This window comes from Xyrauchen texanus, chromosome 18 (assembly GCF_025860055.1).
Source record: "Xyrauchen texanus isolate HMW12.3.18 chromosome 18, RBS_HiC_50CHRs, whole genome shotgun sequence".
In the NCBI taxonomy this organism is placed as follows: domain Eukaryota; kingdom Metazoa; phylum Chordata; class Actinopteri; order Cypriniformes; family Catostomidae; genus Xyrauchen; species Xyrauchen texanus.
Genome location: NC_068293.1, coordinates 36,526,688 through 36,551,999, shown reverse-complemented (window position 1 = coordinate 36,551,999; position 25,312 = coordinate 36,526,688). Strand labels below are relative to the sequence as shown.

Here is a 25,312-nt window from a genome sequence, read left to right as displayed (position 1 = left end):
TAGACTTCCAGGAAAGCTTTCTCTAGCCATAATGCTAAGTGTGACTTGAACCTTCTATTTCTAGTAGTAGCTTATTTGTTATCTCAAATTAACCTGCACATAACACACAGACAGGAATAGTGCTTCCCAATTATTTTTAAGACGTTATACATGTACTTGTTGATACAGTTTATAATTAAAACACTCACTCAAGGAGACACTGTCATTTCTGTGATGATCTGTACCAACCAAATGTTGAAATGAGAAATGGTTGGAGCAGGTGAGAAAAAGCACTAGGTCTTGCATCTGTGCATGAATGTTAAGGATTAATGTTAATGTCACCTTTATATAAAATTGTCCATTTTTATCTAATGTTACAGTTCAAATGTTTATGCACTGTAATACTGATTGAATACTGATCAGTACCTCTGAATTTATTTGCAGTTGTTTTTCTAGTTTGTGATTACATCTTCTTTTTTGCCATTTGTACAAAACTTAATTTCATGTTTAGTTAAGTAATCCATAAGAATTTACAAAGGTGAACTGCATTGTGACAACATGGGCAATGTTTCTGTTTTTGCTGTCTTGGAGTTTAGGGATTGCTTATGCCTTTCTGTCCCTTACCAGAACTTGCCTCAGCACAGCAGTCAGCATTACAATAAAGTGCATGACTTTCTTTGCATGGCTTGCTTGGCTTAATACCATTTTTTTTTGTTTGTTTTTTAATAACCTTTCAAGAATGTTCCAAGTTTTAGCTGACTCGGTACATGACATCATAAATGGTTATAATAATAACTTTAGCTGGCATTTATCTTGCTATTCTCTTCAAGATCAGGCTATTTATGATACAAGATATTTTCGGCAAGTTGACATATTCTGCAGTGCGACATACTATAAAGGTGGTAGTGGTGTTGGCATAGTGGGCTAAAGCACACAACTGGTAATCAGAAGGTTGCTGGTTTGATCCCCACAGCCACCACCATTGTGTCCTTGAGCAAGGCACTTAACTCCAGATTGCTCTGGGGGGATTGTCCCTGTAATAAGTGCACTGTAAGTCGTTTTGGATAAAAGCGTCTGCCAAATGCATAAATGTAAACTATATTCCATCTAAAACATGCATACAATATCGTGCTAATTTTTAAAGAACTATTATGCATGTATATTTTATGACCCTGTATTAATGGCAAGACTACATACAATATTTCTACTTTAAAAAAAAAAAATGTTCACATCACAAGATCATTTTAAATGACATAGTAAAGGCTTTTAATAGGGTTATAATAAATGGTGAAATACTACACAGAAATAGTGATCAGTGACATCATTTAAAAACACTTTAAAAACAAAAATTTCCCTATACAGTCTACATAATAATTTTAAACTTAAATCTTTATAATGATTTTTAAAAAAAAACATCCATGGAAAAGTTGTTAACTGCCCACAAGCACATGTTGGTTAAAATGTAAAATAAAAATTAAACAAAATTAACTTGCCAGTTTGATATTTGACTCTTGCCATTTCTCTATTAACATCCATCCATTTAGACCTAAAGTAACGAAGAAACTTTGGAGGCCACCACCTATCTGCCATCTCTCCATCTTAACTTATTACTGTTCCACAAAGGTTCTTTTCTATCATTCCAGGTGAAATCTGTCATCAATCTGCTCTTTGCTGCCTACACAGGAGATGTGTCTGCTCTGAGAAGGTACAGAGTTGTTAATTCTCTGCAAGTCTTTTAGACATACATTGCTGTGAAAAATTATTTGCCCCTTCCTGATTTCTTATTTTTGTGTATTTTTCATACTAAATTGTTTTAGAACTTGAAATGAGATATAACATAAGGTAACCTGAGTAAATACAAAATACAGTTTTAAAATATATATATTTTTTATTGAAACAAAAAAAGTTATCCAACACCTATATCACCCATGTGAAATACTAACTGCCCCCTTAAACTTAGTAGCTGGTTGTGCCGGGGCCTGGGTAGCTCAGAGAGTATTGAAGCTGACTACCACCACTGGAGTCGTGAGTTCAAATCCAGGGTGTGCTGAGTGACTCCAGCCATGTCTCCTAAGCAACCAAATTGGCCCTCACATTGCTACGGCGGTTAGAGTCACATAGGGTAACCTCCTCGTGGTCACGATTAGTGGTTCTTGTTCTCAATGGGGCATGTGGTAAGTTGTGTGTGGATCACAGAGTGTAGCATGAGCCTCCACATGCGGAGTCTCCGCGGAGTCAAGCACGATGAGCCACGTGATAAGATTGACAGTCTCAGAAGCGGAGGCAACTGAGACTTGTCCTCTGCCACCCGAATTGAGGACAGTAACTGCACCTCCATGAGGACCTATTAAGTAGTGGGAACTGGGCATTCCAAATTGGGAGAAAAGGGGATACACTGGAGATCAGTCTTTCACAAGGCTGTGGTGGAATTTTGGCCCAATCTTCTTTGCAGAATTGCTTTAGTTCAGCCAGTTTTCCGAGGATGAACTGCCCTTTTAAGGTTCTGCCACAGCATCTCAATCGGGTTCAAGTCAGGACTTTGACTAGGCCACTACAAAACTTTAATTTTGCTTATTTTGAGCCATTCAGAGGTGGACTTACTCCTATTCTTTGGATCATTGTCTTATTGCATAATCCAATTGTGCTTGCGCTTCAACTCACGGACTGATGACCGGACTTTCTCCTTCAGGATTTTCTGGTAAAGAGCAGAATTCATGTTTTCCTCAATTATTGCAAGTCGCCCTAGTCCTGAAGCTGCTTGACCGTAGTATGGTGTTCTTCTTGTGGAATCTATGTTTGATTTTTGCCAAACAGTTCCACTTTCAACTCATCAGTCCACAGAACATTCTCCCAAAAGCTTTGAGGATCATCAAGGTGTGTTTTGGTCAAATTAATGGTCTTCTTGGTTAGCTGTGGTTTTCGCCTTGCTTTGTGGCCAGTTTTGATAGTGGAGTCATGTACGGTGACCTTCATTGATGCGAGAGAGTCCTGCAGTTACTTGGCTTTTTTGTGACTTCATGGATGAGTCGTCACTGTGCATGCTCTTGAGGGAATTTTGGAAGATCGGCCACTTCTGGGCAGGTTCACTACTGTGCCAAGTTTTCTCCATTTGGAGATAATGGCTCTCACTGTGGTTCTTTGGTGTCCCAGAGCCTTTGAAATGGCTTTGTAACCCTTCCCAGACTGATGTATTTCAATCACCTTTTTCCTCATCATTTTCTAGAATTTCTTTCGACCTTGGCCTGGGTGTGTTGAGTCCAGCTGAACCCCATTTTGAATGCAGTTTCATACATTTAGGGATTAAGTAACTAAGGGGCAAATACTTTTTCATAAAGACTCAGTTGATATTGGATAAATGTTTTACTTCAAAAAAAATAAATCAAATTATCATTTAAAAACTGTATTTTGTGTTTACTCAGATTGCCTTTGTTTTATGTTAGATTTTGTTTGAATTGTTTTAAACAATTTAGTATATCTCATGCACATAATGGGGCAAATTCACAAATTCACAGCACTTTATTGTATTCTATTTCAATAACATTTTCATTAAATGTGACTGCAGGTTTGCATTGTCCTCAATTGACATGGAACAGAGGGACTATGACTCCAGGACTGCATTGCATGTAGCTGCTGCTGAGGGTAAAACATGCTTTTCCACTACTGTCACTGTAGATTGACACTGAAAGTATGTTGGCACCAGTGGGAGCTGGTGCCTGCCAAAAGTAGGGAAGCAAAGACTATTGTTTTCAGAATCTTCTATGCTGCTCGCAAAAGCTGCTGATACTGGTACTTACTGTATACAGTGTATTTTGTTAATAAACATAATTAACTAAGCTTAAAACTCTGATTTTGAAGCAAAATACAAAAATCAGATGATGAAAGCTAAACTAAATGCGTTAAGTCAAACATATATTGACATTTGCTGGGGAATAAGACACACATTTAGACTGATTGACAGGCAGATGATGCATGTTAGCATTGTCAGTGTCATCACTCATTTTCTGTGCACTGCAGTTTATCTAAAAGCAGTCTACAGCTTGCTTGAATGTTTACTGCATTATAGAGCCTGTGAATATTATATTCCCTGTGATTCTAGGACATGTTGAGGTAGTGCGATATTTGCTGGAGGCCTGCAAGGTGAACCCTGTTCCCAAGGACAGGTGAGCAAACACCCTAAACCATACCAGCATCAATGTCTGCTTCATTCACTTTTGATTAAAAATGAATATTCACTTCCTTAGTCTTAGTAATAAGAAATTAATGGAAATTCATTGGTCAAAATGTGTGGGATCCCTGAAAATAAATGAAAGATTATTTTCCTCCAGGTGGGGTAACACGCCAATTGACGAGGCAGAACACCTTGGTCATCATGAGGTTCTTGCACTTCTGCAGGAGTACAAAAATAAGTACAATCCTCCGGTGAACGCTGTTGCAGACAAAAAGAGCACTGAAAAAAACCTGGATGGGATGCTGGAGACATAACCATTCCTACCATTAGAGGACACTCTTCTTGAACATTATTTCCTTACTAGTGTGCTGTTTGCATTATATCCTGTGGTTTTTATATTATTTCATGAGACACTTTGGCTTGTTCTCAATTTTCAAAAGGGTGTGAGAAATTATCTCAATATGAAAAGGTGCAATCAGAAACAGTTAAACACACCTAATATTGTATGTTTGCATGTCAGTGTTGTAAAAGTTGCATAACCTGTTCACTTAACTGAGATGGCACTGTTTTCCTGAGGGCAAACGACTACATTCTTGTTGAGTAGTGACAAAGGGGCTGTTCACACAGAATGTATTCTTGCATTTAAAAGTACCAAGCTGGAACATAACAGAGTGGAACCAAATGCAGGGATCTCGAGACTCGTTTTTCTAAGCTGAAATCATGTCTTAAAAATGCAATGCTCGTGGTGCAAGACATAACGCAACAGCCAAAGAAGTCCAAATGAAAAAATAGACCAAATATAAAAAATGGCAAGAACGTGTGCTGACTAAACAGCCATTTTATTTTCATAATGTAGTGTTAACTTCGCGTGTACTCTTGGCAGAGAATAAAAACTATAACTGTTACACATTTTTTGTTACACATTTAAAATTTATATTTTATTTCATTATACTTAAATATTTGAACATGTTCAAACACTGCCAAAGACATGATGTTATTTCTGCTAGTCTTGATAAGCATTCATTAGAACACACACATACATAAAGATGGTATTATTATTTGTTGTCCTTTACAGTGTTGGCTGCTTTTTGAAATAGTTTATGATGCTGTTTGCAATTTGAGCATAATAAATAGTTAAAAAAGAAAACATCACAAAGGGATCACATTACAATTTCTGTTTAGAAAAAGCTCTTCTACATATAAATCTATTACTCCATGTACCGTTTGTGCTCTAACTTATAAAAGATTTAGTCTTAAATTACTGTAAATGTGGATTTACGTGATGAGAGTGTGTAAACAGTTCAAATGTGTTGGAGAAACACTTAGAATAACAAAGAAGCAGTTGGAAGGATGAAATTGAAAAGTTGATGATAAATTAGCAAATTCAATGAATGTTAACTATTCAAAGAGTCTTTACATTATCTAACATTATTCAGTGTTTAGCTAGATACAAACTTACTGAAGCAGATGGGTGTTTATTTCTTTCTGATCTCTACAATCTGATTGTATCTGACTGACTGATGTCAAAGTTGTGTGTACATGTGCAACTATAGCAATGGCATATAAATATTTATTTTGAAGTGCAATAGTAAAAGTTGTGTAAGTAAATAAAAGTGTCCTTTTATTATAAAAATTCACAGAAGATTTTTTTTCAGACTGATCTCGTGAAATGTATGTGAATATGCGTGCTGTATAGCACCTTTGGTTGCAGGTTTTCAGTTAAATGTCCAGCTGGGGGCGCCAAAAGCAAGTAAAATGGTGTATTCAGAAACGGTTTTAAGGTGAATTTATATATATATATATATATAAAATTCATAATTATATATATATATATAAAATTCACCTTAAATCCGTGTTGGAATCACATGATCAGACGAATACTACTTGCTTAATCTCGGTAACCATTCTGTTATTTGAGACGTTAACTCACTGATTAAAGTAATCATGGCTGACTCTGAATACTACATCTCTACAATGGCATCTGAAAATGAAAACTATTGATTTTAAATGATGCTGCATCCAAGCCACTAGGTGTCATTGTAAGTCCAATATGACACTAAGCCAAAAGTTACTAAATGCACCTTTAAGTCATGATTTGAGTAAAAAAAAAAACGGCAGTTGTTGTAGCACCTGTAGTGTTCATTTTACCTGGAAACTGCAGGGAATTGTACCTGGAGTCACGTATAACAAGTTTTGCAAAAATGTATATAGAGTCACATTTTGACTACGAGAGCAGGTCTAAAGCCTAAGCAAGCACCCCCCACTAACAAGATGATTTACTTCTTCCTAAATCCTTATGGGTCAGAAACACCAGGAAGTCTGTCTACGTCCATCTCTCTTTTAGCTGAGGGGAGAAAGGGAAAATAACTTTATTTTATTTCATATGTCCTGATGGTGTGAACATACAACACCCATGGACAGGAAATCTAACACACAAAATAATTTCATTAGAGTATTGTTATATAAAACAATATATTGTGGTATAATCACATTTTCTATGTATTTCACATTTGTTTTTATATAAAAGCAAATTTGTTTGAAATAATAAGTCTTGTTTTCAAAGAATAAACAGTATATTTTAAATTAAGTTTATTTTTCTTATTCCACATCTGCAATTTTTTACTTGTTCTTCGTGTAAACTTCATTATATTTTCTTCAAATTCATGCATAAAACTAGCAAAAATGTTGTCACTAAAACATAAACTATTTTGTAGTGTTCATCATCCTAACATCCTAATATCTTATGCTTATCTTACAACTTGGTCCGATAAATATCTCATTATTAAAGAATCTACCAAGTGTATAAATATTAATGTAAAGCAGTATCTACCATCAGAGGGGCTGGTAAAGTAACGACCAAAGGCGACGTCCCTTGGGATGTCTGGATAAAGGTAGATGAGGGGGTTCACTGGAACCTTCTCCACAGAGGTGAGGTGATAGTCACGGATGATGTTCGGTAAAGAGATGATCACCAGATCTGACCTAGTGAAGGTCTTCGTGGAATGCATGACAGGTTCACCTGTGCTTACATGAAAACACTCTCATATGACACTGCTAGACACACCAGGATATTGCTTTTGGAAAAACATCTATTAAAACATTCCAAATTAAAACAACACACACCATTCTGTGAGTGCTCCACCCATGTGATGGTGATTCCTCCATCTCGACAGGTTTCACTGAAGCGCAGAAGGAAAGTGCCTGGGAGTTTGTCTTTTAGCAAAGCCTTCTCTTGCTCTTTACTCAAAAAACCCATAATGTACCTGAATATGCATGAGAGAGTAAAAACCTTATGAAGTAAACAGAATTATTTTTCTTAGTGGTTTTTCAATTGGCACAGCCCAAATGAATAAACAGAATTAATGGTTGTCCCGTTGAATAATAATTATATATATTAAATAAATCAGTCAGTCAGATAATGTTTAACAAATTTCCTTTTTATTTACATTAATGAAACATTAGTTGATCATTCACAAATCATCAAGAACAGATTCTAATATTTAGTACACCTTCAACTCATTTGTACACTTTTTGTTCAGTGTCTGTAACTTTGGATATCTTACCCATCATTCCAGATGTTAAGCAAGTACTTTTTAATTAAGTCCAAATTTCCATATATCCACTGCCAGATTGGATCGCTTTGCTCATTAACAGACGTCTAGGTGAAAACATACAAGTTATTCTAAACAATTTATTTATTTTCATAATAAAAATGCTTAATTCTGTTATGTGATTTATAAAGCCTGCAGAATATGACTAGGGCTAATTTATTTATAATTCAATCCATCTGGGACGTTTAACAAGTGTTAAGTTGTTTGCAATTGTTGCATAGTGGAATTTAATGTTGAAGCTCAACAGGTATGAAATATTATCATTGAATGAAACATGCATTAACGAGACGGCTAGACTGCTGCAGGTTATATACATTTTTGATGGATTATTCAGGAGATGAGTGCAGCTACATTTGGAAAGGAAAAAGGTAAATATAGTGGCACATTTCAGCAAATTATACATAATATTTGAGACGTCACATTAGTGCCAAGAAACATGATTTATTGTTTTAATTAATTGACAGTCATAAAAAATGTATAATCTTTCCTCCCATGAATACATTTCTGTATGTAGGCGTGCTGAACCAGAGAGTATTTAGAAGAGACTGTCCACTTCTATTAAAATGAATGATGTAAATTGGAACGCCCAACCAAGTAGCACTGAGCACCCAACGGTCAATGGATGTAGAAAGGAAGTCCCGCCTTACAGGTAAAAGAGCCAAGCACCTTTTAGATACAGACCTTGCTTGTCAATAAATTCAAGAACGTGAATTGATCGTAATCTTGACCAACCATTTTTTAGATTTCGGTGTTCTCCAATTCAAGTAGATAGAAGCTGCACTGACAATGACTGCAAATAGCCTCCCGGGAACGTTCCAAAGATGGCCGACAGTGGACTGTCTTGCGAAAGAGATTTTGGCTGAATGCTGTAACCAGGGTTGGGGAGTAATGAAATTCATGTAATAGGATTACATATTTAAAATACAAAATATTACTGTATTCCACTACAGTTACAATTTATATCATTGTAATCAGAATAAAGTTACATTCAAAAAGTATTATGATTACTGAAGAGATTACTTTGCATTTTATTGTCATTTGTTTAATTGAATATTTAGTCTACTCAGTTGGAAAACATTAATACATAGAAATGATGCGATCCAAAGTGCATTTGAACAGCAGTGAAACACTTTCTTATGATGTGTCACATTCATACGAGCAGACAGAGAAGAACGTTTGAAGTTTGGAGCAGAAGAAATAGAAATAAACCTTGTGTAAATTGTCAGCTTTATGCTAAGCTAAAATGCTATTTCTAGCCATTTTACATGCACGTGTTCCCAAGCATGGTCGTATTGTTTTTTGCAAGAAATTAAAAGTTAGATCATATTTTATTCTTTCTAGTAAGACCTTTCACACTAGGACAAAAACCGTATTCTATGAGAATCCATAAAACAAGATCAATGTGATTTATCTTGTTTTAGAAACAACACAGCATAAGATATTTAGGTTTTTAAGAGAATGTATTTTAACATGTGTATTTTGTCTGACTGTACTGGCAGAGTTTTTATAGTATAAACAAGTGGAAAAAAATCAACCAGAGCTGAAGACGTAATCCATAGTATTTAGATTACGTTACTGACCTTGAGTAATCTAACGAAATACATTACAAATTACATTTTACCCTGGCTGTAACCGGAAATGCCTGAGAAGCACTGAAGCAGTTGTGCAAGTAGTTCATTGCATTATTGGATACTAGAAAACTATGCCTTAAAGGGATAATTCACCCAAAAATGAAAATTCTCTCATTATTTACTCACCCTCATGATATCCCAGGTGTGTATGACTTTCTTTCTTCACCAGAACACATTTGAAGAAAATTAGAAATATATCTTAGATCAAATAGGTCCTTAAAATGCAAGTGGATAGTGATCTGACTTTTGAAGCTCCAAATATCCCAGACAGTCAGCATAAACACAATCAACATGGCTCAATTTTCTTCTGTTACAACACGAACATTTTTGGTGTGAAAAAAATTAATCTATATTTAAGCACTTCTTAACTATAAATCATAACTTCCGGTAAGAATTACGAGAGGGTGGACACAGTGATGTAACTAACAGCAGTGTGAGCTGGGCAGCGGCACCGCGCCCACGATCAAAGGTGGCAGTCCCGAACTAGTTTCTCCCTTCCCGAGAAACCGTCATCTCTACCATACATTATGTGAGTAAAGAGCTGGCAAGTATCGATGATGCAGTGTCATGGTCAAAGAAATAATATATTTAATGATAGTACTTAGCAGAGAGAGTTGTTCTGAGAAAGAGCATGAAGCAACAGGGATACTATTAGGGAATCTCCAGCATGAAAGTTCAGCTGATTAAGCACATGTTTATGATGTCAGATAAACTTAAAGTGTCTTGTCATTTTGTTCAGGAGAAAACTGATAAAAGTGTCAAAGAAACTGACAGTAAATTAATCTAGTCCCCAAAACATGGCTATGAACAGCTGGATTACTGGTATAATATTTTTAATTTTAAATGTAGCTTTTTTAAGTAAAATGCACCCTTACAGAATAAATAGCACAACACATTTGTGGAATTCCATTTTAATAATTTAAGAAAGATATTTTAAAATAAATAATATAATTTATGAAAAGGTGCCTTGAGACATTTAGTTTCAATATTGCACAAAAAAAAAACAAAAAAAAAAACAAACATTATAATGTCATATATTTTATGTTAATTCTTGTTGGCTATGAGTGGGTGGGGGTGGAAGGGGGCCCCATTGTGTTTTTTGCACTGGGGCCCACAATATCCAAGTTATGCCACTGGGTGGAGATCATGCGGTCTCTCATGTGACATATTACCGTTGCCATAATATGGACATAATCTCACGTTCTCTGCTCAGTTGAGACATCAGGATAACATTACTCACACCATTGTGAGTAAAGAAACAGATAAATAGAGATCAAAACCAAAACCAACGAAGCTTCTGTACAGCCTTCCTCCTTCTCACTTGTAAACAGCACTGCTCTTCCAGCTGTGTCGCATGTGCATCAGTCCTTGCGTGTTTCAAATATCAATGTAATTACATCAAACACGTTTACCGCTGCAAAAAGTTAAAAAAGTACTTAAAGATTGAAATTTCTGCACCAAAAGCGATCGTGTCACTTTAGAAGACATTAATTTAACAGCTGGAGACGTATGGATGACGTTTATGCTGACTGTCTGTGCTTTTTGGAGCTTCAAAAATGTGATCACCATCCACTTACATTTTAAGGACCTACTGAGATAAGATATTTTTCAAATTTTCTTCAAATGTGTTCTGGTGAAGAAAGAAAGTCAAACACATCTGGGATATCATAAAGGTGAGTAAATAATGAGAGAATTTAAATTTTTGGGTGAACTATCCCTTTAACTTGTCATTTATCAAGTTATTTTACATCTAATAACATTATTATAAAAATCATTTAAATGAAGTACAGAGGGCCCAACTGTTTTGGCAAATTAAACATGATCTTTCAATTTATTGTTCATGAATCGTGTGATGACACTGGAGAAGCAAACAGTAATGTGTCTCAGTAATTTCCATAAACAAACCCACCTCCCAAATTCTTTTCCAAGAGATGAGTCCCTCAGGGTCACCTTGGGTTTCACAACCTAAAAACCAGAGTGAAACGTACAAGAGATTTAACATCTACTACATCTTGTAAAGGAAAGTGGGGGAAAACATGTTTACACTTTATTTTCGGTGTCATTAACTACTATGTACTGTAGTAATTAACTACTATGTAACATTAAAATACATGCGATACAATGCACTTGTTGTCTGTAACTAGTTGTTGTTTAGCAAAATTCTCACAAGTTTCACATTGGCTGCTACTGAGGTAGGTTTAGGGTAAGGGTTGGGTTAGGGTTTAGGGTAAGGTTAAACGTGTAAACAAAGATATCGTTATATACAGGCACTTTAAATGTAAGTACAATGCAACAGCAAGTATATAATAAGTACATTGTATCAAATGCTTAAGTAATAGAAAATGGGTCCAAAAAACTCACCAAGAAGTTTGTCGGCCAGCATTCTAAGCTGCTCAGAGTTCAGCGCTCGTTTAGTAAAAGAAGAAAACTGCCAACTGATCACCTTTGAAAGCAGCCCCCATTTGACTGGTGGGGGATTCAGGAAAAATGCCAGATTCTGAGACAGCGACAGGGACAGCAAGAGTCAGAATGGAAACACTAGTGGATGATATAAATATTTTTGGACACAGAACCAACTGGACCAACACATACTAGATAGGCATTAGTTTACCCTCAACTTGTGACTTCGTTCCTCTGTGGAACACAAAACAAGATGTTGTGCAGAGTATTTGGCTCAGTCGCCATGCCTTTCTCCTTTTGAGCTCCACATTAGAAAGCAAGTCATACTAGTGTGGAACAATATGAGGGTGAGTAAATGTTTACTTAATTTCCATTTTTGGGTGAGTTATCAATTTTGGTCATTACTTCTCTAGAGGACCAAAATCACCACTAGATTCCACATTTAGCTCATAGTTATATTATATAAGCTTAAGTTGATTTATATATTCAGGTAAAACAGGCATACTTGGGGTTCCCTGCAAAGCATGTTGTACCACAGGACGGAGGCCCAGGCTAAAGACAGCGGACATATCGAATTGATCACCACAACTGGCAGAGATGTGATCTGTTTGAACATAATAGAACAGTCTAAGTGCAAAACCATGACCGATCGGATCTTCAGTCTGTAGGCTTTTATCTGTTTGAATGAAATACAATATTTCAATATTTTCTACATGCAGAGTAGAACAAATCACATTACCGATAGATCAATGCAAAGTTCAGGCAGAGTGATCTGAGTATCAAAGCTAAGCAAGTGCAGCTCTTCAAACATACGGAGAGGAGAATGCTGGAAAAAAGAAAGCCATTTAAATACCAATAATCCTTTCAGTAGTTCATTTTAAGGGACTTTTACATTTTGCCCTACCTCCTTTGATCTGTCGCTAGTCTTTTTCTCTCTTAATGACTGTGGAAAAATCAGAGGCATAAACAAAAAATGAAAGAAGAAATGTTATATTGCTAATTATAAATATCCATACATGTATAATTGTAATTGTAGAGTTGTAATGTCTGCCATGATCTGAGTTTTAACATAATACCATAAAAGGGTATTCAGCTGCTAGGCATCCACTGGACTCCTTAAAGTTCATAACTTTAATAACATTACATAGCAAAAGGAATTTATGAAATCTAGAACATAAACAGGCATTTGCGTCAGTAAACACTTGTGACATGCATAAAAAGTATTGCTCTATACTATACACATATATAGAAATTTGTCTATTAGGCTATTAATTACTAATGACTATGTAATTCAAAACATCAATTTAATTAACAAATGTGCTCTTTTATTTAATGTAACGTATTCAATATACAGTACCTTTTCACTGTGTCCATCTCTGATAAATCTCTACAGGATAAAAGTACATATGAATACATGCACAGTATTTATATATACACAGATACACACACAATATATATATATATATATATATATATATATATATATATATATATATATATACACATACATACATACATACAGAGCATATTTTTATTTGTACATTGTATTTTATTTGTTATGTATTTTTACTTACTTGTCTATTGACATTTTGACTTTGGGTTGACAGATCAGTTCTGGGAGTTTGACAAGTAATCTGTGACAGAATAATATTTATTTTTTAAGCTTTATGAGACATTTCCTGTATTAAAATGAGTGCCATTGCTCTGTTTGATAGATAACAGAGATTCAAGTAAGGAACTTACTTGATCTTGACTTTGAATCGTACTCCAATTTTTATTACCAAGGGTCTCTGTGGGTGTGTCGGCATGCACGGCTGTCTCTCCACCACAAGGGAACTGATAGATACATCACAACCACTTGCATACAGTTCAAGTCATAATCTTTTAGAAGTGACATACCACAAAAGTCAAATCCCCCTGTGAACCAGTTTAAAACCACAAATTTTCCCTCTTTGATAAAAAAATTGGTGTTTATAAAACTTTTTCTGAAATCAAAGGAATATTTTTGAAACTTTTACTCGCCATCACATCATTTTAAAACTATTATTTTAAGACTGTTAAAACAACAATGTACAGGATGGAATAATTACATGAGAAGCTCACTTTAATATGAGGTTTTTGAAGAGAGAAAGGGCCTGTTCATCCAGCTGGACCTTGCCAAGAGTTAGTGGGTCATTGTCGTAGGTGAATTTTTGCACCAGTTCTTGCACTTTCTTCAGCTGCTGACGGATCTGCTGCAAACATTCTGCCACCACAGTGAACCTGTAGCACAATTCATGCATTTAATTAACATTCACACATTTAACACACACAAAATATATATATACAGTGCACACTGGCGGCCAAAAGTCTGGAACAATGTACAGATTTTGATGTTTCGGAAGGAAATTGTTACTTCAATTCACCAAAGTGGCATTCAACTGATCACAAAGTATAGTCAGGACATTACTGATGTAAAAACAGCACCATCACTTTTTGAAAAAAGTTATTTATCAAATCTAGACAGGCCCCATTTCCAGCAGCCATCACGTCAACACCTTATCCTTGAGTAGTCATGCTAAATTGCTAATTTGGTACTAGAAAATCGCTTGCCAATATATCAAACATAGCTGAAAGCTATTTGGTTCATTAAATGAAACTTATCTTTGTCTTTGTGTTTGTTTTTGAGTTGCCACAGTTAATGTTATAGTATCAATTATGCAATTATAATATTGCACAGTTGCAATAGACTGGGTCAATATTAGGTCAAAAATGGCAACAAAAAAAAACAAAAAGCTTTCTCTAGAAACTTAGTCAATCACTGTTTTGAAGAATGAAGGCTATACATTCGATGAAGGCTTGAATGAAGGCTTGAAATTGCCAAAAAACTGAAGATTTAATACAAAGGTGTACACTATAATCTTCAAAGATAAAGGACAACTGGCTCTAACAAGGACAGAATGAGATGTGGATGGCCAGATGTACAACTAAACAAGAGGATAAGTACATCAGAGTCTCTAGTTTGACAAATAGATGCCTCACATGTCCTCAGCTGACAGCTTCATTGAATTCTACCCGCTCAACACCAGTTTCATGTACAACAGTAAAGAGAAGACTCAGGTGTGCAGGCCTTATGGGAAGAATTGCAAAGAAAAAGGCACTTTTGAAACAGAAAAACTAAAAGTAAAGGTTAGAGTGGGCAAAGAAACACAGACAATGGACAACAGATAATTGGAAAAGAGTGTTATGGATCTTAACCCCACTGAGCTTTTGTGGGATCAGCTAGACTGTAAGGTGCGTGAGAAGTGCCCAACAAGACAGCCACATTTATGGCAAGTGCTACAAGAAGCGTGGGGATGAAATGTCACCTGAGTATCTGGATAAACTGACATCTAGAATGCCAAGGATCTGCAAAGCTGTCATTGCTGTACATGGAGGGTTTTTTGATGAGAACACTTTGAAATAGTTTAAGTTGGAATAGTAATTTTTCATGTTATTAATGTCCTGACTATACATTGTGATCAATAGAACGCCACTTTGTTGAATAAAAGTACCAATTTCTTTCCATAAGAGTAAAATCTCTAAATTATTCCAAACTTTTGGCCACCACTATATGTGTGTGTGTGTGTGTGATATATATATATATATTTAACTTGACACAGTGACCTAAAAATGTTATGTTTATGACGCAACGCATCCAAGACGCTACACAAGCATGTCTGATGCAGCTGTTCATTGACGGATCCTTAAACAAGCGCTCATAATAAATCTCGAATTGATTGACAAATTCACTTGTGAAATGGATTGCTGTGAACTGTGTACCAATAATTGACTTGTGATCAATAATATGGTAGTAAACAATACATTGTATTCTAAAACCACTTTTTGTATTGTCTTATTAATGATGAACTCTTCTGCCACAAGAATGTAATGCACTTTAATTATCTGAATATGTTTTTATTTTATTTAAATATGTATATATAAAATATATAATTTTAAATATTTAAATATTATTTCATCATTATATATTCAATTATTGTTATATGAGGCGCTTTCTCACCAAATATTTGTATATGCGATTAATCACGATTAATTAATCGGGACACCATGTAATTAATTTGATAAAAAATTGTAATCGATTGACAGCCCTAATATATATATATATATATATATATATATATATATATATATATATATATATTTACAACTGCTAGTTCCAGTCCCTGAATCTGATTGGACGAGAGATGTTCCATGAGCACCGATGGTCTGACAATATCAGCACTCAGACGCTTCACTGTATCACTCCGCTTGTGTTCATGCCATTCTAAGCTAAAGTGTTAGAGCAGTGCATATGTGTTAAGAGCTACTGTTTGTCTTTTTTTTTTACATTACATATGTTAGCCAGCAGGTGGTGGCAAAAGATCATTTTTGTGTGTAATATGAGCCATTTAGGTGACGTGAAGTCAGTTTACATACAACACGCTCCGTGATCGCTGGAATTACTACTACAATACTAAAGCTAGGAAATAGCTTTAAACGGCATTAAGCGAACAACTTACAGCATACATTCAACTACAGCTCATCACAGCTGAGAGACACAACAGACTGATTGATTACACAATGCATGCTGTTTAAAATGGTGGAGGACATTGCGGTTTCAATAGTTTCTATAGTGATCGATTCCTGCGGCCGAATCAAATCAGTGCTGATATAGGGCCAAATCACAATCTTGCTCATGTGATATTGCTTAAATAAATAATATACACTATATATATCCTGTGTACTGAGGGACTGTTCACACAGGACTAAAGTTGCAAACCTTTTGCCACATAAATATGCTTCAGCATCGGCGTCAGTCTTGAGCATTTTGGGGCAATACAGGATAATAGAAATTCAGCCAAAATAAGGTCCCCAATAATACGATCATCTGCATTGTTTTGGAACTGTTTGTCTATGAACAGAGCTAGGGCGATCGACTGGACACGTCTCACTGCTTTTGTCCTGAGCGCAATATATGTAAGGGAACACTCACACAAAGCGTGTTATGTCCGTCCACACTGCAGTGTTGGGGAAACTTTGAAACTGTAGTTTCCCAAGCTAAGTTACTGATAACTGAAAGTAGTTAAATTATATTCAAGCTACTCTTTTAAAATAGTAGATAGCTACACTACAAGTTACTAAAAAAGTAGCTAATTACATTAGTTACTCAAAAATTACAATATTTTTAAATATGTAACATTAATCATATTTAATTCTGCCATTTTCATGTCATTAAATTGAACTTGAACTTATAAAACTATAAACCACTCAACCCCAAGTTGCTCCCAATAGCAGGCTGGCGCTATGCATGGCAGCTCTGCCGCCATTGGTGTATGAATGTTTGGATCACATGACCAGCTGAATACTACTGTTACCAGCCAATATTACACCTTCACTCATGAATTAAATGAATCATGTTGGACTGTGAATAGGGAATTTCTACAAGGGCATAGGCAACTGAAAACTATACTGTGCTTGATGCTGCATCCAGGCCCCTAGGTGTCAGTGTTAGTTCAAGACAACATAAACTAAATAATTACTTAGTGCAACTTTAAACAGTACATTTTTGCATCTTGCATGCATTTTGAATCATTTTGGGGCATAAACAGCATAACCTAGCCATTCTCACCAGCTCTGCAGTTGGTCCAGGCAAGGATTGGGTGTGCTTCTAATTAATGCCAGTTGTTGCTGTTCCTTCCACTCAGGTACCTCACCTGATATAAGTGTGTGCTGGATCTGCTCTGCTAGAGTCAGTACATTAGCTATATCTTTTATTACCACCTGCAAACACACACACACACACACACACACACACACACACACACACACACACACACACACACCCAAACAGTAATACTGTATAACTTTTAGAACATTTACAACAAATATATTTATATATACCTATTAATATTCACATGCTCACACTTAAGGATCTTTGCTTACCTCTCGCTTTTCATTTAGCCCAATAAACATTTGTCTGATGGCCATTTCTTCCTGTTGTGTTGTTTGACCTATTGTTTCTACTTCCACTGAAAATGTTTAAAAGAGCCAAATTTTCAGGTTGTAATATAAATTTGAATTCAAAATTCAAAAAGGAAAGGGCACATTCATTATTTATTGACAAGGCTGTTGGTAGATCTTGGAATTCTCAAAAAGAGTGGACTAGTGGGCAGATTTCGGCCAATGAATCAGCCATCACCAATATATCAGTCTATTGCTACTGTGTATTAATTAGAATTACTGTTCACATTCTTTACCTTTTCCTAATGTAAGTAATAGAGAACACATTTGCAATATAAATTTTATCTAACCAAATACAGATAACATGGCCACTATCATAAAGAAAAACAAAGTTTTTTTCCAGAGCAGAAATTATATTCTTACCTCCACATGGCCAAGTCTTTCTCTTGATGTCATACTCGTCTTGCTGTTCTTCCAGAACCTGAATGACCTGTTCTGTTTTCTGAAAAAAAAAAAAAAATTAAATTCCTGATATTTCAAACATGAGTAAAGTTGATTTCCGTTAAGATAATTTACCTGCACACTCTTCTGAAACTTGTGGATTTTATAGTCCAGCTCATTGTATTGTTCCATCATAAAAAACTCCCTGTGATGAATTAGTTTTGCCCTGTACGAAAACACAAGAAAGAATGAATGCCTTATTGAGAAGTGCCGTTTCTTCATCCAGTGTGTTGGATATATTTATACTGTATGATTCCCATGGAAGTGCTCCCAAAGGGCTACAATATACCAAAGCAAGAAAAAGTAGAAGGAAGTTACACCTGTTGTACCTGTATTCTATTCTTGTCTTTGAGGATATTATACATTACCAGGAAGGGCCTCATTTGTAGTACATCTGGGTATACTAGTTAATGTCATGTGATTGGAGGCGTGTTCTGGACATGGGGAATGTGTATGTGAACGTGTGCATAATGGAAGTATAAAGTGTTATGTAGTTCAACACGGCTTTCTTGTGTGTTTATTATTTTCACCACACAAACCCAAAGTACAACAGCATTAACCCAATGGGCAACATGGGCTGCAGCCCCGGGCCCCACCACTAGGGGGGTCCTGGGTACACGAGATCAAATATGAATTTTAAAACTAATTGTGTAATTTTAGCACCAGCGCACCAAAATCTGTAAAAACATTATTATTATTTCTAAACATTTTTTCTGAACATTCTTGCCACTCTTGGACTGCTATTGTTTGCAAAAATGCAAACAGCTAAACAGTGTATTACAGGTAATCACACCCCAAAGTCACACAATTGGTTTAGCCAGAAGTTGACATGTCACTCAAACTACATTTTGAATGCGCTATAGAGCCAGTGTTTACATTCTTCAGGGGAAATCAACCTACAAATGGCTTACTTACTGTAGGCTATAATTGTCTCTGCAATAAGAGACATTATTTTAACATCCGGAGTGAGTTTGTTTTCGGAAACCAGCCTAATCAAAATCAGCTTAATCAAAATCAGCTGAGGTCATCAGTGAATTGTAAAAGACTGAACTGTTCGATGACAATGTAAACAGAGCACGACGATCTCCTGCACCTTTAGGGTTTCAAATATTTATTTGAGAGCTTGCTTTCAAGAAGACCATGAAGAGGGTACTTTAATAGGTTTGATGATAATATGAGTGTCATTAAATTTTATGTAGATCGCTGCTTTATTGTTTTAGTAGTTTTAACATGATTGCTTGGTAAATGTATCTATCCTCACAAGTGTAGGCTATTTTTGTATGTATTCCGCAGTCTAAACAAAATTATTTCTGTCTGTGTTACATTCATACTAACAGCCATTCAAAGGCTGATGTATTTACTATTTGTTCTTTATTGGACAAGCTTTGACATAATGTCATTGCCGAGTCTTCTGTGATCAAATACTGTATGTTTATTATGACGGTGGTTAACCTGTGTAGAGCTGTAGATCACGTGACCTAATTAATATTCATGAGCTAGCCCAGGGCCCCTGGGAGGCTTAATCCAGCCCTGATACCAGGAAGTCACTTAAGTGTATGAGCAATACATTGTGATGTGTTCAGAATAACATGCTTTCATACTACTTCTACAAGAAATGCAGTATTAGTAAATATAGCATGCATTGAAAAAAGTGATAACCTGAAAATTGATACCTCAAGGATCTATTTCTGCTTGAGTCAGCCCATAAGAACTTTTACCTTATTTATCGAGTTAAATTTAAGTCAGAATAAATAAAAAATTTAATAAAATAAAACCAGTTAATTTAGATGTTACCACATGAAGCACATTTACAGGTTTTCATAAAAAAAATTTTTTATCATGAAGTCAATTGCATAACTTGGCAAAGCACCTCTCACTCCTATTGTGGCTGGACACCCTGCACTTACCTGTTGTTACGAGTGTAGTCACAGTTTTTCAGTGTCCATAAAATTTCGGCAAAAATAAATTTTCTGGAGGGTCATGTAACGCTATGCGAGGAGCGGACGTGTGAACGGCGAGCTCTGTGTAGTTTTTGGTTTTTAATAATGTCATAAACCGGTGAGATTCGATACACCCTTATTCTTAACTGCGTTATGATTATGTCAAAGAATTCAACATTCTCGGGCTCTGGAGATATTAAAAGACAAATAAGTGCTCAAGCTGATACCCCAGACAGGGCCACAGACCAGGGACTCGGTTTGGACGGTGCGGCGGGAGAATTCAGTGGCAACTGGCGAGCATGTCTGCAATGCTGGCCGAAAGTTGTCGCAGACTTGGAGGATCGATTGATCACTTCCATGGAGTAGAAATTCACTGAATTGGTTACAAGAATGTCAGATGTCGAAAAATGGAGTCTGGAGTCATCAGAGAGGAAATTAGCTACTAATCCGCTAGCGACCAGTCTTTCAGTGCATTTGGAAAAAACAGGATCTGGAGAATTGTAATCGACGGAACAACGTCCGAATTGTTGGAATTCCTGAGCATGAGGAAGGTCGAGATATGGTAACATTTTTAGATAAGCTCTTTCCGAGTCTGCTCGACATAACAGGCCATAAGCTGGAGATGGAGCGAGCTCACAGGGTCCCGGTTCAGAGATCCGCTGAGGGAGACCGATCAATTCTGGCCAAATTTCTGAGATCATCCAATAAAGATCTCATGTAATGTGAGGCGAGGAGCAAAGGAAAGCTTTATTGGAAGAACCACAACATTTTCTTGTTCCCAGACTTTGTGAAGTTGACAAGAGAAACGTGATCGATTCAAGGAATGCAAGAATCAACGAAAGATCGTTTTTGCACTGATGTTTTCGGCCAAATTGAGAATATATATTAAGAATGGCCGCAAAATATTTACATGCCCACAGCAAGCAATGTCTTTCATAAAGACATTGGAGTGAGTAAGCCATTTGGTGATTTTCATGTTGCTGTTTAGTGGACTTGTCTCACTGAACAAACACTCGACTGTCCGATGAATCTGGGTGCATTCTTTGTTTCTTTTCGTACTGGTTAAGCATAGCGGCTGGAGTTTGTTTTGTGTAATATCATTTCTTCAGGACAACTTGTGGATAAATCTGCATGTTTTTGATGCTTATGCCTCCTGTGGCCTGGAGTTTGTTTTGTGGAATATCTCTTGCAGGACATTGGAGTGATTGGGTCTTTTGTTGCACTCATGTATTGGTCGAATGGGCCGGCTTACTGAACATTCATTTGACTCCCCAAAGAACTGAACTTTTTTTGTTTTTATTTGTTGTTATTTTTTTTATGGGTATATGGGGTGGACATGTTTTCTTTAGTATGGGCTCAAGTAAGAGCATGGGAGTCATTACATGGATAAGTAAGCATCTACAATTCAAATGTCTCAAACAGATTAAAGATAAATTAGGAAGAGTCATTATTGTGTTAGCAGAAGTTTTTATTGATCTTGAATGGATGTTGCAAGCCGCTGGCACCCCTCATGATATAATATTGGGAGGAGACTGTCATACATATTGTGTATATGCTTATGTTGCAATATTGGAATGAACACTGAGGCGCTACTGCATTATTGTATTGATATAGCATAGACAAATAAGTAAAGCAGTTCAGTTCAACCACATGCAGTCTCCTCATTATATATATTACATGGTGTCAGAAGTGACAAAATTGATAAATAATGGAGCAGTTGATACCCCGGGAGCTCTGAGCCAATAAGGATATCTAGCCGAGAAATGGAGTTGTATCTTATTGCGAGTGGAGTATCAGAGAAATCTGAGAAAATACATAATTTTTGCTAAATACTGTGAACCACGAAAGAATCTGACATATCTGAGACATAAATTCTTTACAAGATCACAAGGCCAAACCAAGTCTATTGATGCTTATGTGATGGATTTAAATAATAAAGCTCAGGATTGTCATTGATAAGAGTCCGAATTGTATGTGGTATTACAAATGATCAGATTAGAGGCAGACTGTTACAAGAACATGATTGAACTCTACAGAGAGCAGTGGACATTCAGAGTCGCTGAAGTGAGTCATAACCAACTGAAAACACTGCAAGAAGAAATGGAAGTGCCCTTGCATAAAACAGATTGATCATACAGGATTAAGTGGTGAGGAAATGTTCCTTGGAACCACTGAGATGAAAGAGACTGAGCTGTACCAAATTGATGAAAGAAAAGAACTGCAAACACGACAGGAACCATGAATGGAAACTCTCAAAGTAAACAAAAAGATACTGGTTGTAAAGCTAGATACAGGTGGTGGAGATTGTAATGTCATATCTCAAAGAGATCTGGATGCTTTGAAGCTTGACAGAAATTAGATTTGTAAGTCACGATGCAAACTAGTAACGTATTCACGCCACAAGATGTCGCCATTAGGTCAGCAATGCCTTGAATGCCAATACAAACACAAGTATTACACTCTGGAATTTCAAGTCATAGAGCAAAGTGCATGTGCAATTCTGGGAAGAGATTCGTGCAACATCTTGGGTTTAATAAAAAGTACTGTGATGAAAGCCAGTTAGGTCCGGGTATCGTTCGTTCATTTGTTTTTGCTTTCATATATAAAAACGAAAAACGAGAAAACTAAATTACTTTATCAGTAGATGCATGTTCACAAGGTCTGGAAGCAGTGATCCCTCAAGAGGGTCAACCAGTAACCTACGGTTCAAGAGCACTAACAGACTGTGAACAGAATTATGCACAAATAGAGAAAGAGTTGTTGGCAATTATGCATGGATGTGAGAAATGTCATCAATAAATGTATGGATGCTGTGTTCAGGTTGAAGCCCCTCCATGAAGCTATGTCCAGACTACAGAAAATGCTGATGAGACTACAAAAATATAGCCTCGGGGTGAGATATGTTGCAGGAAAGACGTTACACATACAGATGCATTGAGCAGAGCTTACCTGCAAAAGCACAGTCAAAACAGCAAAGAAGAAGATGAGTTTGATGTGAGTTTAAGGGGGCTTTCACACTTGGTTCGATTGCCTGTTCCGAACCCGAGTTCGATTGCTTCCCCCCTCCCCCCGATGGACTGTGTTCACATTATATATTTGTATCCGAACCGCGGTACGCTTGCGTCATCAAGCTGCAGCTGGTGCGTAATCGTGTTGCTTGATAACCTAGAAATGAAAAGGCGTCAAAATTCAATGAATAGACTTGCTCGGTTCACATTTGTTATTCTTTTTTTTACCTTTGGTTTTGTTTTCATCATCAAGATACAGAAACACACTTGCGTCTGTCTTCCGCAAAAATACTGAAATCGTTCAAAAGACAGCGGGCTGTCCGCCGAAGACAATTTTTGCGAAGAAATCATCTCTCTGCTTGCAGTGCGTGTGCGTCAATCCCGCTTTTCGTCAAGGTAAGTGTATACGCACGAAAGTAAACCCTTTCCGCTCATTTTGAAAGTGACGCGTGTGAGACTGACGACCACATTATACGTCATCAATAGTGGTTCACTTCCGCGGTTTGGTTCGATTGCGTTCATATCAGCAGCGAACCGTACTGGAGTTCACATGATCCGTACCCCAGACCACCTTTTTAAGCGGACTCGAGTACGGTTCGCGGGTGCGCACCCGAGTTCGGAAGACAGCGTTCACATCATCCAAACGAACCGAACTCTGACGTCATTCGAACCGGGGTGCGCACCAAAAGTGTTAGTGTGAAAGCCCCCTTATATAGTGCACCAGCTACCTGTTTCAGAGAAAATGTAAACATTTTCAGTCAGCAACTGCAGATGATGAGGAATTGAGATTAGTCATAGAAGCAGTTCAAAAAGCATGGCCAAACTCAAGGAGCCAAGTACCAAAACCCATTCAGCAATACTGGATATTTAGAGAGGAACTGACTTTTACAGATGGATTGTTGTTCAATAATGCAAAACTGATAGTACCAAACAAGATGAGAAGTGAACTGCTAGAAAGAATCCATGAAGCACACATGGGTATTGTAAAGTGCAAGGAACAAGATAGAGATGTCTTGTTCTGGCCTGGAATGGCAAAGCAAATTCAGGAAGATGGGAGTAAATGATGTATGCAATAACAACAGAAACAGCAATCCCAGAGAACCTCTTGTGTAACATCCTGTTCCTGAAAGAGCAGGGTCAAAGTTAGGAGTGGATTTATTTCACTACAGAGATGCTGAATATCTTCTCTGTGTGGACTATTATTCCAAGTACCCTGAAATTGCATAGTTAAGTGATATGGTGAGTAAGAAAGTAATTGCTGTTCTAAAGTAAATTTTCACCAGACATGGAGTGCCAGATGAGCTCTTTTCAGACAATGGTATAGAACTTGTAAGTGCTGAAATGAATGCATTTTCTGCCAGCTGGGAGTTACATACATACAGTACCACCTCAAACCCTGGATTTCCACAGTCAAATGGTCAAGTACAACTGTAAAAAACTTGTTGAAGAAAGCACGATAGTGGCAGAGATCTGTACATTGCTTTACAGTACAGAAATATACTGTTAGATGGAGTAGGATTTTCACCTACACAGTTACTCATGGAAAGAAGACTGAAGTCAAAGTTACCCGTGTCAAGTAAACTACTGATGCCAAGAGTTTTCAAACCGGTGCGTAGAAGACTGAGAAACAGACAAGTCAAACAAAAACAACATTTTGATCGTGGGACAAGAAAACTACCTGAAATGAAGAAAGGAGCAAGAGTGAGAACTAGACAGGATAACAAGTGGCAACCTGCAGTGATTCTTGATAAATATGAACAGCCAAGGTCATACCTTGTTCAAACACCAGACAAGCAAATCTTCAGAAGGAATCAAAGAGACTTACTGAAGACAGAGACAATGTATCCTTCAACAACTGAAACTGTTGAGGACCTACCTGTTTCATCAGGGGTAGAGTTGAATTCAGAGCAAGAAAACAATGTTGACAATAATGCCAGTGAAAGCACGTCAGCTTATATGAATGCAAATAATTCGCCAGTGAAAAATTTACAGTTTTTCACAAGTGATGAGAGAGTGGCAACTTTTGGTAGACCTATCAGAGTGCCTAGTAGGTAAATTATAGGTAAATGTCAATATTGTCAATACTGTAAATAAG

At 36.7% G+C, this 25,312-nt stretch overlaps 2 protein-coding genes across 3 annotated transcripts in view; one reads left to right on the top strand and one right to left on the bottom strand.

The window, feature by feature from the left end:
- glsb (glutaminase b) overlaps positions 1–5,780 on the top strand; it is a 61,886-nt gene extending 56,106 nt beyond the window's left edge. Inside the window, exons 15-18 of the mRNA XM_052147907.1 lie at positions 1,623–1,684; positions 3,542–3,618; positions 4,076–4,139; positions 4,305–5,780. Coding sequence (XP_052003867.1) covers positions 1,623–1,684; positions 3,542–3,618; positions 4,076–4,139; positions 4,305–4,461 — 360 coding nt within the window. The 3' untranslated portion in view covers positions 4,462–5,780. The remainder of the gene's footprint in view (positions 1–1,622; positions 1,685–3,541; positions 3,619–4,075; positions 4,140–4,304) is intronic.
- Positions 5,781–5,927: 147 nt separating this feature from the next.
- LOC127658559 (signal transducer and activator of transcription 1-like) lies at positions 5,928–23,650 on the bottom strand. Of its 2 annotated transcripts, XM_052147912.1 has the most exons (20): positions 23,485–23,650; positions 23,159–23,374; positions 18,345–18,435; positions 18,192–18,270; positions 17,751–17,836; positions 17,437–17,588; positions 13,893–14,051; positions 13,533–13,625; positions 13,364–13,423; positions 13,147–13,176; positions 12,866–12,956; positions 12,694–12,732; positions 12,529–12,615; positions 12,295–12,393; positions 11,751–11,886; positions 11,299–11,354; positions 7,711–7,805; positions 7,271–7,410; positions 6,978–7,166; positions 5,928–6,491 (listed from the first exon to the last, which is right to left on the bottom strand). In XM_052147912.1, exons 3-20 carry the CDS (start codon positions 18,402–18,404, stop codon positions 6,442–6,444), a joined length of 1,701 nt encoding a protein of 566 aa, XP_052003872.1. In that variant the 5' UTR covers positions 18,405–18,435; positions 23,159–23,374; positions 23,485–23,650; the 3' UTR covers positions 5,928–6,441. The 2 variants fall into 2 exon arrangements, with proteins under 2 accessions (XP_052003872.1, XP_052003871.1); XM_052147911.1 differs by lacking the exon at positions 23,159–23,374 and having other exon boundaries at positions 23,446–23,650.
- Between the last annotated feature and the right edge of the window lie 1,662 nt (positions 23,651–25,312).

Coding starts and splice junctions, on each gene's coding strand:
- LOC127658559 (XM_052147911.1), bottom strand. CDS start 18,404: ATGATGGAACAATACAATGAGCTGGACTATAAAATCCACAAGTTTCAG. Junction 17,589..17,750: donor GGCTAAATGAAAAGCGAGAG/GTAAGCAAAGAT, acceptor GTGTGTTTGCAG/GTGGTAATAAAAGATATAGC. Junction 11,887..12,294: donor TGCTTTGCAGGGAACCCCAA/GTATGCCTGTTT, acceptor TCGCTGTCTCAG/AATCTGGCATTTTTCCTGAA.